General features: G+C 44.7%; 1 protein-coding gene across 1 annotated transcript in view; it reads left to right on the forward strand.

Moving 5' to 3' along the window:
* LOC140402252 (immunoglobulin lambda-1 light chain-like) overlaps positions 1-12231 on the forward strand; it is a 47229-nt gene that overhangs the window by 17823 nt on the left and 17175 nt on the right. The window contains exon 2 of the mRNA XM_072489882.1: positions 10379-10443. Coding sequence (XP_072345983.1) covers positions 10379-10443 — 65 coding nt within the window. The remainder of the gene's footprint in view (positions 1-10378; positions 10444-12231) is intronic.

Raw genomic sequence — 12231 nt, forward strand, 5'->3', positions numbered from 1 at the left:
CCACGGTACAAACATGTGCAGGTTAAGCGGATTCACTATGTTATAAAATGATGTGTAGGTTAGGTGGGGTTGCGGGTATAGGGCGTTGTAGTAGGCTTGGGCGGAGCGCTCATTCAGAGGGTTGGTGCACACTCAATGGGACGAATGGTCTTCTTCTGCTCTGTATGAATTCTGAGGTTCTAATCTATGTTTCTATTGTCTCTGGAACCCCGCGTTCAATGTCATTGCTCTTCCCATAATGCAACACCGCCCTCCATACTGTTCTTGAAGTGTCAGCTTTGATTGGGTATTCAGGTCTCTGCGGTATTATTTGAACCCACACAGCTCAGTCTCAGGTGTGAGGTGCAAGCCACTGAACAACTGCCGCCAGAGAAAGACAAATCTGAGGAGGTGATCGCATAGATAATGTAGTTTGAAGTTCTCTCATATTCGCTTTACGAATACGCCTTTTACGACCAGCAGCACGCTATAGATTAACCAACAAAGCAAGAGTCGTAAACCAGTCTTTCGACTAAGGTACCAGAGGAAAATGTGGGTGCTGTCTGTACTTCGACGTTCAAAAGTAGTCACACTTTTTTGACTGTCAGTTACTCTACTCGTTTCTCAATGTCTGGCGGACTTACATTTATCTCTTCAGCTTTTCAAGGGAACCATCCATTTTCAATTTTAAACTGTCTCAGATCCCTCTTGAGCTAAAGCCCGCTAATGTTCATTTAATTATCTAATCAGCAAATCCGGATGCCGCATAACGTGGCCGATTTAACCATTTCTTGATGATATTCATCAATGAATTTTAGTGCTTCCCCATGCCGAGAACTACTGCATTGCTCCAACTTATATCTTCCACTGAGTTCCAGGAATACATTTCACAATGTTTAGTTCTTGGAACCCCGATTTCCTTAAGTTCCTCATTTCATTCCCGTTCAAGAAGAGAACCCGGATTTTCCGACCGCGTTGTGGGGGTACCTGCAGCAGGAGGTTTGGCGGCCCCGCCAAAAGCCCATTGACTACAGGCGCGACCGCACTATCCCGGTGGCAGGAGGCACTGGAGAATTCTGACAGTATTGATAATTCCTTTCAGTCCCGTTCAACAAGATACCGCAAACCAAAGTAATGCTAGTTCATCTCTTAAGCTCTCTACTCATTGATATGCTGGCCAATTATTTGGAGTATGGTACAGCAGTTATCATGGGGGATTTTAATCGACATGTCGATTGGTTTAACCAGGTCGAGCAAGGCAGCCTTGAGGAGGAGTTTATAGAATGTATCCGCGATTGTTTTCTAAAACAGTATGTAATGGAACCTATGAGGGAACAAGCGGTCCTTGATCTGGCCCTGTGTAATGAGACAGGATTGATTCCTGATCTCATAGTTAGGGATCCTCTCGGAAGGAGCGACCACAAACTGGTGGAATTTAAAATACAGATGGAGGGTGGGAAGGTAAAATCAAACACTAGTGTTGTGTGCTTAAACAGTGGGATGAGAGAAGAACTAGCTAAGGTAGACTGGGAGCAAAGAGTTTATGGTGAAACAGTTGAGGAACAGTGGAGAACCTTCCAATCGATTTTTTTACAGTGCTCAGCAAAGGTTTATACCAACAAAAAGGAAGGGCGGTAGAAAGAGGGAAAATCGACAGGCGATATCTAAGGAAATAAAGGAGAGTATCAAATTGAAGGAAACTCCATACAAAGTGGCAAATATTAGTGGGAGACTAGAGGACTGGGAAATCTTTAGGGGGCAACAGAAAGCTACTAAAAAAGCTATAAAGAAGAGTAAGATAGTTTATGAGAGTAAACTTGCTCAGAATATGAAAACAGATGGTAAAAGTTTCTACAAATATATAAAACAAAAAAGAGTGGCTAAGGTAAATATTGGCCCTTTACAGGATGAGAAGGGAGATTTAATAATGGGAGATGAGAAAATGGCTGAGGAACTGAACAGGTTTTTTGGGTCGGTCTTCACAGTCGAAGACACAAATAACATGCCAGTGACTGGTGGAAATGAGGCGATGACAGGTGAGGACCTTGAGAGGATTGTTATCACGAAGGAGGTAGTGATAGGCAAGCTAATGGGGCTAAAGATAGACAAGTCTCCTGGCCCTGATGGAATGCATCCCAGAGAGCTAAAAGAGATGGCTAGGGAAATTGCAAATGCATTAGTGACAATTTACCAAAATTCACTAGACTCTGGGGTGGTCCCGGCGGATTGGAAATGAGCAAACGTGACACCACTGTTTAAAAAAGGAGGTAGGCAAAAAGCGGGTAATTATAGGCCAGTAAGCTTTCTTTCGGTAGGAGGGAATATGCTGGAATCTATCGCCAAGGCTAAACAGCGAGGCATCTGGATGGAAATTGTCCCATTGGGCAGACGCAGCATGGGTTCATAAAGGGCAGGTCGTGCCTAACTAATTTAGTGGAATTTTTTGAGGATATTACCAGTGCGGTAGATAACGGGGAGCCAATGGATGTGGTATATCTGGATTTTCAGAAAGCGTTTGACAAGGTGCCACACAAAAGGTTGCTGCATGAGATAAAGATGCATGGCATTAAGGGGAAAGTAGTAGCATGGATAGAGGATTGGTTAATTAATAGAAAGCAAAGAATGGGGATTAATGGGTGTTTCTCTGGTTGGCAATCAGAAGCTAGTGGTGTCCCTCAGGGATCAGTGTTGGGCCCACAAGTGTTCACAATTTACATAGATGATTTGGAGTTGGGGACCAAGGGCAATGTGTCCAAGTTTGCAGACGGCACTAAGGTGAGTGGTAAAGCAAAAAGTGCAGAGGATACTGGAAGTCTGCAGAGGGATTTAGATAGGTTAAGTGAATGGGCTAGGGTCTGGCAGATGGAATACAGTGTTGACAAATGTGAGGTTATCCATTTTGGTAGGAATAACAGCAAAAGGGATTATTATTTAAATGATAAAATATTAAAACATGCTGCTGTGCAGAGAGACCTGGGTGTGCTAGTGCATGAGTCGCAAAAAGTTGGTTTACAGGTGCAACAGGTGATTAAGAAGGCGAATGGAATTTTGCCCTTCATTGCTAGAGGGGTGGAGTTTAAGACTAGGGAGGTTATGCTGCAATTGAATAAGGTGTTAGTGAGGCCACACCTGGAGTATTGTGTTCAGTTTTGGTCTCCTTACTTGAGAAAGGGCGTACTGGCACTGGAGGGTGTGCAGAGGAGATTCACTAGGTTAATCCCAGAGCTGAAGGGGTTGGATTACGAGGAGAGGTTGAGTAGACTGGGACTGTACTCGTTGGAATTTAGAAGAATGAGAGGGGATCTTAAAGAAACATATAAAATTATGAAGGGAATAGATAGGATAGATGCGGGCAGGTTGTTTCCACTGGCGGGAGAAAGCAGAACTCGGGGGCATAGCCTCAAAATAAGGGGAAGTAGATTTCGGACTGAGTTTAGGAGGAACCTCTTCACCCAAAGGGCTGTGAATCTATGGAATTCCTTGCCCAGTGAAGCAGTAGAGGCTCCTTCATTAAATGTTTTTGAGTCAAAGATAGATAGTTTTTTGAAGAATAAAGGGATTAAAGGTTATGGTATTCGGGCCGGAAAGTGGAGCTGAGTCCACAAAAGATCAGCCATGATACATTGAATGGCGGAGCAGGCTCGAGGGGCCAGGTGGCCTACGCCTGCTCCTAGTTCTTATGTTCCTATTATACATTATTTGCCATTGTTGTGCCAGCTCCGATTTATTTCTGAAAGTAACTTTTTCAAACAAGATGCTTAAATTGTGATACCATTTATCTTAACCTGCACTCTCACATAATTTATATACATAAACCTCATAACATTAGTACTGTGTAATAATTTCGTTCAATAAGCTTTCATCACTTCCTTCGTTAATTCCATTAGTATTTTCATAGAATCCCTACAGTGTAGAAGGAGACCATTCCGCCGATCGAGTACGTTGAAAGAGTGTCTGAGCTAGGCCCGGGCCGACGTACTATCCCCGCAACCATTCAACCTACATCTTTGGACACGAGGGTGCAAGTTTAGCGTTGCAATTCCAACTAAGCTGCACATCTTTGGACTATGGGAGGAAACCGCTGCACTAGGAGGAAGCCAATGCAGACGCGGTGAGAACGTGCAAACTCTACACAGTCACCCATCGTGACATCGAACCTGGTTCCAGGCGCTGTGAGGTAACAGTGCTAACCATTATGTCAACGTGCTCCGGTTTATAGATCATCTACTGTGATAGGGACTCGGGCCTGTTTGCCTGCAAAACTCTCCACCTTCAACAAAGGTGAAAAGATATTTGATGAATTATCACACACGAGTCTTGACAGAAGAGTTCAATGACACAGAATAAAATGGACGGTGCGAGCATGCTTACGACGTTGGCAGAGTGACAGGAAAGAGGGAGATCTGGCGGCCGAAATCAAAACAGAAAACGCTGGAAACTCTCAGGAACCTAGCTTGGAGAGAGCAAAGAGATTTAACATACCTCAAAGCATTTGACCTTTCGTCAGAACTTTGCATTTGACCTCAAACCTTATCCCTGCTGCTCTGTCCACAGATACGCAGTAGGCAGTCCCCTATTTGGACAGTCCCCGGTATGGACAATCTCTTATCGGGACATTTCCTTAATCGGACAGTCCATTACCTCGACAATCCCTTATCGGGACAGTCCCCTAACCGGACAGTCCCTTACCTGGACATTAACCTCTCTGGACAACCCCCTGTCTGGATAATCCCCTACCGGGTCAGTCCCCCCAACCGGACAGTCCCTTACCTGGACATTCACCTCTCTGGACAGCCCCCTGTCTGGATAATACCCTGCCGGGACAGTCCTCTAATCGAACAGTCCATTACCTGGACAATCCGCTACCGGGTCAGTCCCCCAACCGGACACTCCCTTACCTGGACATTCACGTCTCTGGACAACCCTCTGTCTGGATAACCCCTACCGGGTCAGTCCTCTAATCGGACAGTCCCTTACCTGGACATTCAGCTCTCTGGGCAGCCCCATGTCTGGATAATCCCCTGCCGGGCCAGTCCTCTAATCGGACAGGCCCTTACCTGGACATTCACCTCTCTGAACAACCCTCTGTCTGGATAATCCCCTACCGGGGCAGTCCTCTAATCGAACAGTCCATTACCTGGATAATCCTCTATCGGGGCAGACCTCAAATCGGACATTCCCTTACCTTGGCAATCCCTTATCGGGACTGTCCCCTAATCGCCTATCAGGCCAGCCCTCTGAATCGAACAGTCCCTTATCTGGGCGACCCCCTCTCGGGACAGTGCTCTAATCGGACAGTCCCGTCGCTGGACATTCCCTAAATCGACAGTCCCCTATCCGGATCAGTTATATATTCCCAACATTGTCTACGTTATGTTCAAATTTCCCGGACCCCTAGTACTTTGTTTTCGTTTCACTGGGGCGGAAGCTGATGGACACCGGCACTTCACCATGCATTTGTTTATCGTCTTCCATTTCTGCGTCATTTGTTTACAGATAATTGTAAACCTCATTACCATCGTTTCGATAGCGTTTCCCAAGTCCTTGTTGGATTTGTTTCGCCGCTTCTTGTCGCAAACGTCAGTCTAAAGGACAAACATCCCATCCCCCTGTATCAAACCCACCAAACGCGGGAAAACCAGTAGACGCGTTTTTCTAGTGCTAGTAGCTTTGCAGAACTATTGACAAGTGTCATTCATGTTCACAAGTTTACCGGGGACTCTCATCCACAGATCCATATGAGAAGTCAATAAATTGCAACAATTGATAGTTATTTGAACGTACATCGTCAAAAGGTCACAAGGAGCGTAATTCATCAGGCATTTGACACCGAGTAACATGAAAATATATTCTGAACGAGTAATCGAATCTTGCTAGGGTTTCAGCAGCACCTTAATGGAGGGTAGCGAGGTGGAGGGCTTTCGGGAAGGGGTTCGAGAACTCAAGTTGCAGGCAGAGCAAAGCAAAGGGCATGAATGGAGAAATTGCAACTGTTATTGAAACAATAGCGCCATCCACCGCCCATGTGTTCACATGCCCCGAATTTCTCCAATGGGCTGAGAGCCGGTTCAATACCAAAGAAACTAAAAGCAAAGAACTCGGCCCTTTTTTTTAATGTATTCGTTCACAGGATGTGTATGGTGCTGGGGAAGCCAACATTTATTGTCCAATCCTAATTGCCCTCGAGAAGGTATTGGTGGTCCGCCTTCTTGAGCCGCTGCTGTCCATATGGTGTAAATACACCCTAGGCGCTGGAAAGGAGGAACGTGCAGGCTTGTGACGCAGGGACGGTGAGGGAACGGCGATGCATTTGCAACTCAGGATTGTGAGAGACTTGCCCTTCTCAAATTGTAGACTACTTACTTGACAAGTTAACTGCAACCGTCACCCAACAAACAAACTTAAATCCATTATAGATCATCGACTCCTTAGAATAAATGGATCCATTAGAGGAGGATCTGCGGCTTGGTTGGAAAATCTGCTGCCTCTGAGTCAAAATGTTGCCAAGTACTAGTTTCCACTTCCAGGGACTTTAGAGTAAATCCATACAAATATAGCTAGTAGCAGTACGGATGCAGCTACTCAATATTGAATTACTTTTGCTCTGTTCAGAGGGGAAGATTTAGTGTCGCAGGGTTAGTACTGAGGGAGGGCAGCACTATCTGAGGAGCAGCTTTGAGGATATCTGCATTGTCGGTGTTGCTCTTTTGTGGAGAACACGTTGGAGCAAGGGCTGCTCTGTCTTCTCCGCTTTGAAGGGAAGCAGGCCGGTAGGTCCGGGGGAGTTCTACCAAATACCATGAACCGGTCTCAAAGAAGCAGATTGTGCAGGATGAACTTCCACCTCCCTCTTCATCGCCCCGCCCCCTCCGCACCACCCACAACTCCTCAACGATTTTTTTCAATTTATTACCCCCCCCCCTCCCCACCCGCACCACCCACAACTCCTCAACGATTTTCTTCAATTTATTGCTCCCCCCCCCCCCCCCCCGCACCACCCACAACCCCTCAAAGATTTTTTTCAGTTGATTGCCCTGTGCTAAACCAGCCCCTCTTAGACATTCTTCCCGTTTTTCGGTAAAAACGGTTCTTATGAACTCTCAGTGGGAATTGTCGATGACCAGCATATTTTCACAAAATGGACTCGAAACGTTAACTCTGCATTCTCCCTTTACAGGTACTGCCAGACCTGCTGGCGTTTTACAGCATCCTCTGGTCTTGGATCAGATTCCAACATCCGCAGTATTTTGCTTATATTTACAGTTCTGCATCCGCTACAAATTGAACCATCTTCTAAACGTCTACCTGCTGGGAAAACGGCAAAATTTTCAAGAACTCCATTAGTTTGCTATCAACTCTTAGTTTCCTGAGATTAAAGTCTGCTTTGAATGTCCTGATGGATGAAATAGCTCCTTGCAATATTTTTAGCACATTCTCCGTTTCCATATTGCTTTTGGAGGTTCGATACCATCATTGTCCACATTATTCCAAATGATTACAAATGCCATAGCTGTCATGCGTCTATTCTGTCCTGAAACATTTGTAAGCAACAATAGATTCACACTGTATTCCATGTTTTCAAAAGAGCGAAGGAAACACACTTACTTGTGCAACGCCACAATCGCATTAACTGCAAATAATTCGGCTTTACTTCTTCATTCAACGCCGCCGTTTTCTGTTAGATACATCTTGCAACTTATTCAAACAGGAATCACGCGTTGCGTTTAGCTGTACATTAAGCAGCTAAACAATAGAACAAAATGGTAGACCTCACAATGTTGTATTTTGGGTACAGGTGCATTGTGACGCGGAACAGTTGGTAGAGAAATGAACGGAAATGCGAACATCGCCACACATCAACATGACAGATGTGCAGGTATGTTACTACGGAACAGTATGATGATTTGCTGTATGAACGATTTGTAGTTATTCAAGGGAAGGTGGCGGGTAGATCCTATGATCTATCATGTTGTAAAAACGACGAAAATAATGCAGGAAGAGGACGAGGAGAGTATGTAAGAATGGTGGACGAGGTCGGAAGAATGGTGGGGAAAAGGGAGGAAGTCGCAAAGGAAGAAAGTGAAGACGAAATGACGGACGAGTGTTTAATGGTTGGATGCCTTCCCCCTGTTTCTATGCAATTGCTCAAGGAGTGAATGGTCACCTAAACCTGTCCAAGAAGGTCAAATATTGAATGACGACCACCTATTCAACAGCCGGGATTGGTGGAATGGCCTGCCTCCGTTCCTATTCAACAGACTCAAGATGGGCTGAGTGAGCTCCCGCTATTCCAGTGCAATAGGTGCACGGGATAAAAGGTCGTTCTCTCTCTGCATGACAAACAGGAGGGGTTGAAGACCTTTCCTAGTTTCTTTGTGAAAGGATGCATTGCCCTGAATGATCTCCTCCTCTGTTCCAACCAACTGGAACAAAGAGGTGAATATCCTCCTCCTGTCCCTATCCAAGAGGCACCAGCAGATGAATAGCCATCAATTTTTCCCATTTAAGAAAGGCAAGGCACTGAACATAATTCTACTACATTCCAAAGATCTTATCAGTTTTCAATATCTCAACCTCAAATCACACCACGAGATGAAGAGGCGGGGCCTTGCACCGCTCGGGCTGTTTTTGTATGACTATAAATTACCGTGGGGACAGGGGGGACACGGTGATAAAATGCAATGCAGCCGCCGTACAAAAACCTCGACGTGCTCGCCTAGTGGAAGATCAGCAGAAGAGCAGTGGCAGCGGAGTGAAGGAGTCGACATCTCATGGTAATAATCGAAGGAGCCTCGTAACGGGAGTCGGAATTGTCCAACCAGGGCATGCTTATGCAGAATGGATCATTTTGTGTCATTTGTGGAAATCTTCATCCCCACACCTCCTGACCGGTATTTGTCGCTGAACCAAAATAAAAAATTGTCTGGTCACAGATCACACAGATGTTTAGTGTGATTTCCCAGCGAAATTCGTCTCCAGTGCCAACCTATAGTGATCACTGTCTAAACATATTTGATTGTCTGGAAACTGCTTTGGGCTTCTTGGTGCCTTGATCAGCGCTACACTAATGCCGAACGGAGCACCTTGTTGTCAACTGACCTGTTGATGTGCTGGGACAACAGCCTACTTCGGGAGCGGCACCAAACTAACGGTATTAGGTAAGAAATTGACTTATCTCTCTGTCTAAATGAACGGCGGCGTACATTCCAGCCTTCCAGAAATACGAAATTGGCTATGCTCTGAACAGACGCCACCCGCAATTAATTGCGACCTGACGCTTTAAACGATGGTGTAAAATTCATAGAATAAATTTCGACCCACAAAGATCAGATTTCAGGACAAGATGGAATCCATAGATTAGAATTGAAACATACAGGTCAGTATATCTTTCATATGTTAACATGGAGTCATCTGGACGAGAATGGGATCCATGCAGTTGTTAATGGAAACATATAAACCAGAAAGATGCCGAGTAGAAATCAATAGCCGTGTTGAGGCGTTTTAAGAGGATGAGGTGTCACGGTGCGACTGACGTGGCTTATTTCGGACAAGGAACCAAGTTAACAGTTCTGGGTGAGTCACCTGTTTCTTCCTCTGAGTGTATCTGTCGGGAGATGATGAATAAGATGCTTAATTTTTACAAATCATGTCCATGGATCATGTCCACTTACCTCGTGAATGTTTGGCTGTAAATGGAGCAAAGTCTCTGACAGGGACGGGGTGACTCAGGGACCTGTTCATGACTTAGAATTGATCATCGTGCAAGCAGCACAGTCTACTTCGGCGACGGGACAAAGTTAACAGTTTTGGGTAAGGCGACTGTGTTCCTCCTATTGACTAAAATAAATGACTAGTCACGGTAAAAAAATCTCGAAGGTTTATGTTCAGATGTTGGATGTTAAAAGCTGAAGACTCGTTCCATAGGCCAGGCTTTCAGTCCAGTCCCTTGCATAGAAAACATGGCATGTTGATATCATCGATACGTTTAAGGTGATTACACGAATTGGCAGAGCAGGTTGAAGGAAAATATTTACTCTTGAAGAGGGAAGGCAGACCTTTTAAATTAGAACCAGGTCGGTCAAGTGTGATGTCGGAAAAATCCCATGCACACAAAAGGTAGTGGGGATCAGACAATCGCTGCCCAAAACCCTTGTGAGGATGTTGAGGGTTTGAAAACTCTAAACTCTCCTGAGATAGGTGGAAGCGAGCAAACGTACTGAGGGACATTAACCCAAAGGTGGAAAGTGGCGTTAAGACACAATATCTAAATGAATGATGTAACAGGTTCGAAGGGTTGCCTCCCATTCCCGTCTTCATAAGTTTCTTAATGGTTTTAACATAATATAAGCTCCAATAAAATAGAATTAACAACCCAGGCTTGAGCGGTATTTTGCTACAGCCCTGTACCGCTGTGTTCTGCTAATGAAGCTTACTTCGGAGATGGGACAAAACTGGTCGTTTTAGGTAAGTGAATGCATTCCTAATACTGGTTAAAGTTGGTCCAATTCACGAATTCGCGCGGGTGGTTGAGGCAGTGAAGAAAATCGGAATTTGGTGAATTAATTTTAATTCTGCAGCGTATTGAGACAGACTGGCGGTTGCTGAATTCGATTAAACCAAGGGTGGAAAGCGGCGTTAAGACACAATATCTAGATGAATGATGTAACAGGTTCGAAGGGTTGCCTCCCATTCCCGTCTTCATAAGTTTCTTAATGGTTTTAACATAATATCAGCTCCAATAAAATAGAATTAACAACCCAGGCTTGAGCGGTATTTTGCTACAGCCCTGTACCGCTGTGTTCTGCTGCTGAAGCTTACTTCGGAGCTGGGACAAAACTGGTCGTTTTAGGTAAGTGAATGCATTCCTAATACTGGTGAAAGTTGGTCCAATTCACGAATTCGCGCGGGTGGTAGAGGCAGTGAAGAAAATCGGAATTTGGTGAATTAATTTGAATTCTGCAGCGTATTGAGACAGAGTGGCGGTTGCTGAATTCGATTCACTGTTGAACAGGAGTTTGGAGGCAGCATCAGGCAGGATCTCTCAAATGAATAGTGCCAGTGACAATGCAGATACAAGCAGAATGACTTACTCAATGAGAGCAGGCCAGTAAACAGAGGGCACATCTATCAAAGGAAAAATGTCAGATTCAATTGTTCTTTACACAGTTTTAGTCTGCACAATGTAAAGAATGCAGTAGAGGCATTGGATACGGTAACAATTAACAAGGATGCTGGTTTAACTATCAGGAGAGATTGGACCGGCTGGAGCAGGAGGGTGGCCTAATAAAGATTCAGAGTATGGAAAGTGTTGCCATAGGGCAGATCTAGGGAAGGGAGTGGGGGGGGGGGGCAAATATAAAAAAGACACTGTTAAATCCAATCTGGAATTCCAGAGAAATATCTTTCTCCAGGGAGAGGTGACAATTGGCTAACACAGGGTTGAGGCGAATCGAGCAGATGCTTTTCAACGGGAAACTATGTAAAGACATGAGGGAGGAAGAAGCCGAACCTGACGGAAATTCAAAGTAATTCCACCTCTTCCCCGTTGATCTGGAACAGTAATTAATTCATATAATTCAGAGACAAGGTAAATTGAAATTGCTAATCGAATTCAACAGTGTTGTCGAGCTATTATATCTGTGCACTCCATGAGCGGATTAAAAATTCCTCTTTGAGGATAATAAGTTCCAACACTTCAGTTTCTCGGACAGGCTCCATAAACTAGGTAATCAAGTGGTGATCCAATTGGTGTGTATGGGATGATTATAGGATTCAGTAGGCTTGCTAGCATTGAAGCATTTACACTGGTGTTGGGAGGGCTCACAAATGGGGCGAACCACCAAAACTGGAGCCAGAGCGGTCAGGAGTGACGCCTGAAAACATTTTGCTTAAAAACGTCCAGTGGAATTCTTAAAATGTCTGCCCCAAAAAGTTGTTACTAGTGGATGGATTGGAGAAGTGCGGTAGATTCTCAATTGAAAATTTCAAATGGCTGATTTACTGATTCCTAGATAAGCAATGATATAATTTAATGATGTACCAGGCTCAGTCAGTTATATGGCTTCAGACAGTTCCTATCAGGTCACGCTCCATTATTCTTATATTCTCATATTCCTTTGATCCTATGTTTCTCTGTTTTCCATTTTTACGCATAGTCCTTTAGGGACACCGATCACAGATAGGCGAGATGTTTTACAACAGGCATTGACCTTTGTGCTCCGGGAGCATCTACTATTTCGGAGCTGGAACTAA

The sequence above is a fragment of the Scyliorhinus torazame genome, chromosome 25 (genome assembly GCF_047496885.1).
Source record: "Scyliorhinus torazame isolate Kashiwa2021f chromosome 25, sScyTor2.1, whole genome shotgun sequence".
NCBI classification, from domain to species: Eukaryota; Metazoa; Chordata; class Chondrichthyes; order Carcharhiniformes; family Scyliorhinidae; genus Scyliorhinus; species Scyliorhinus torazame.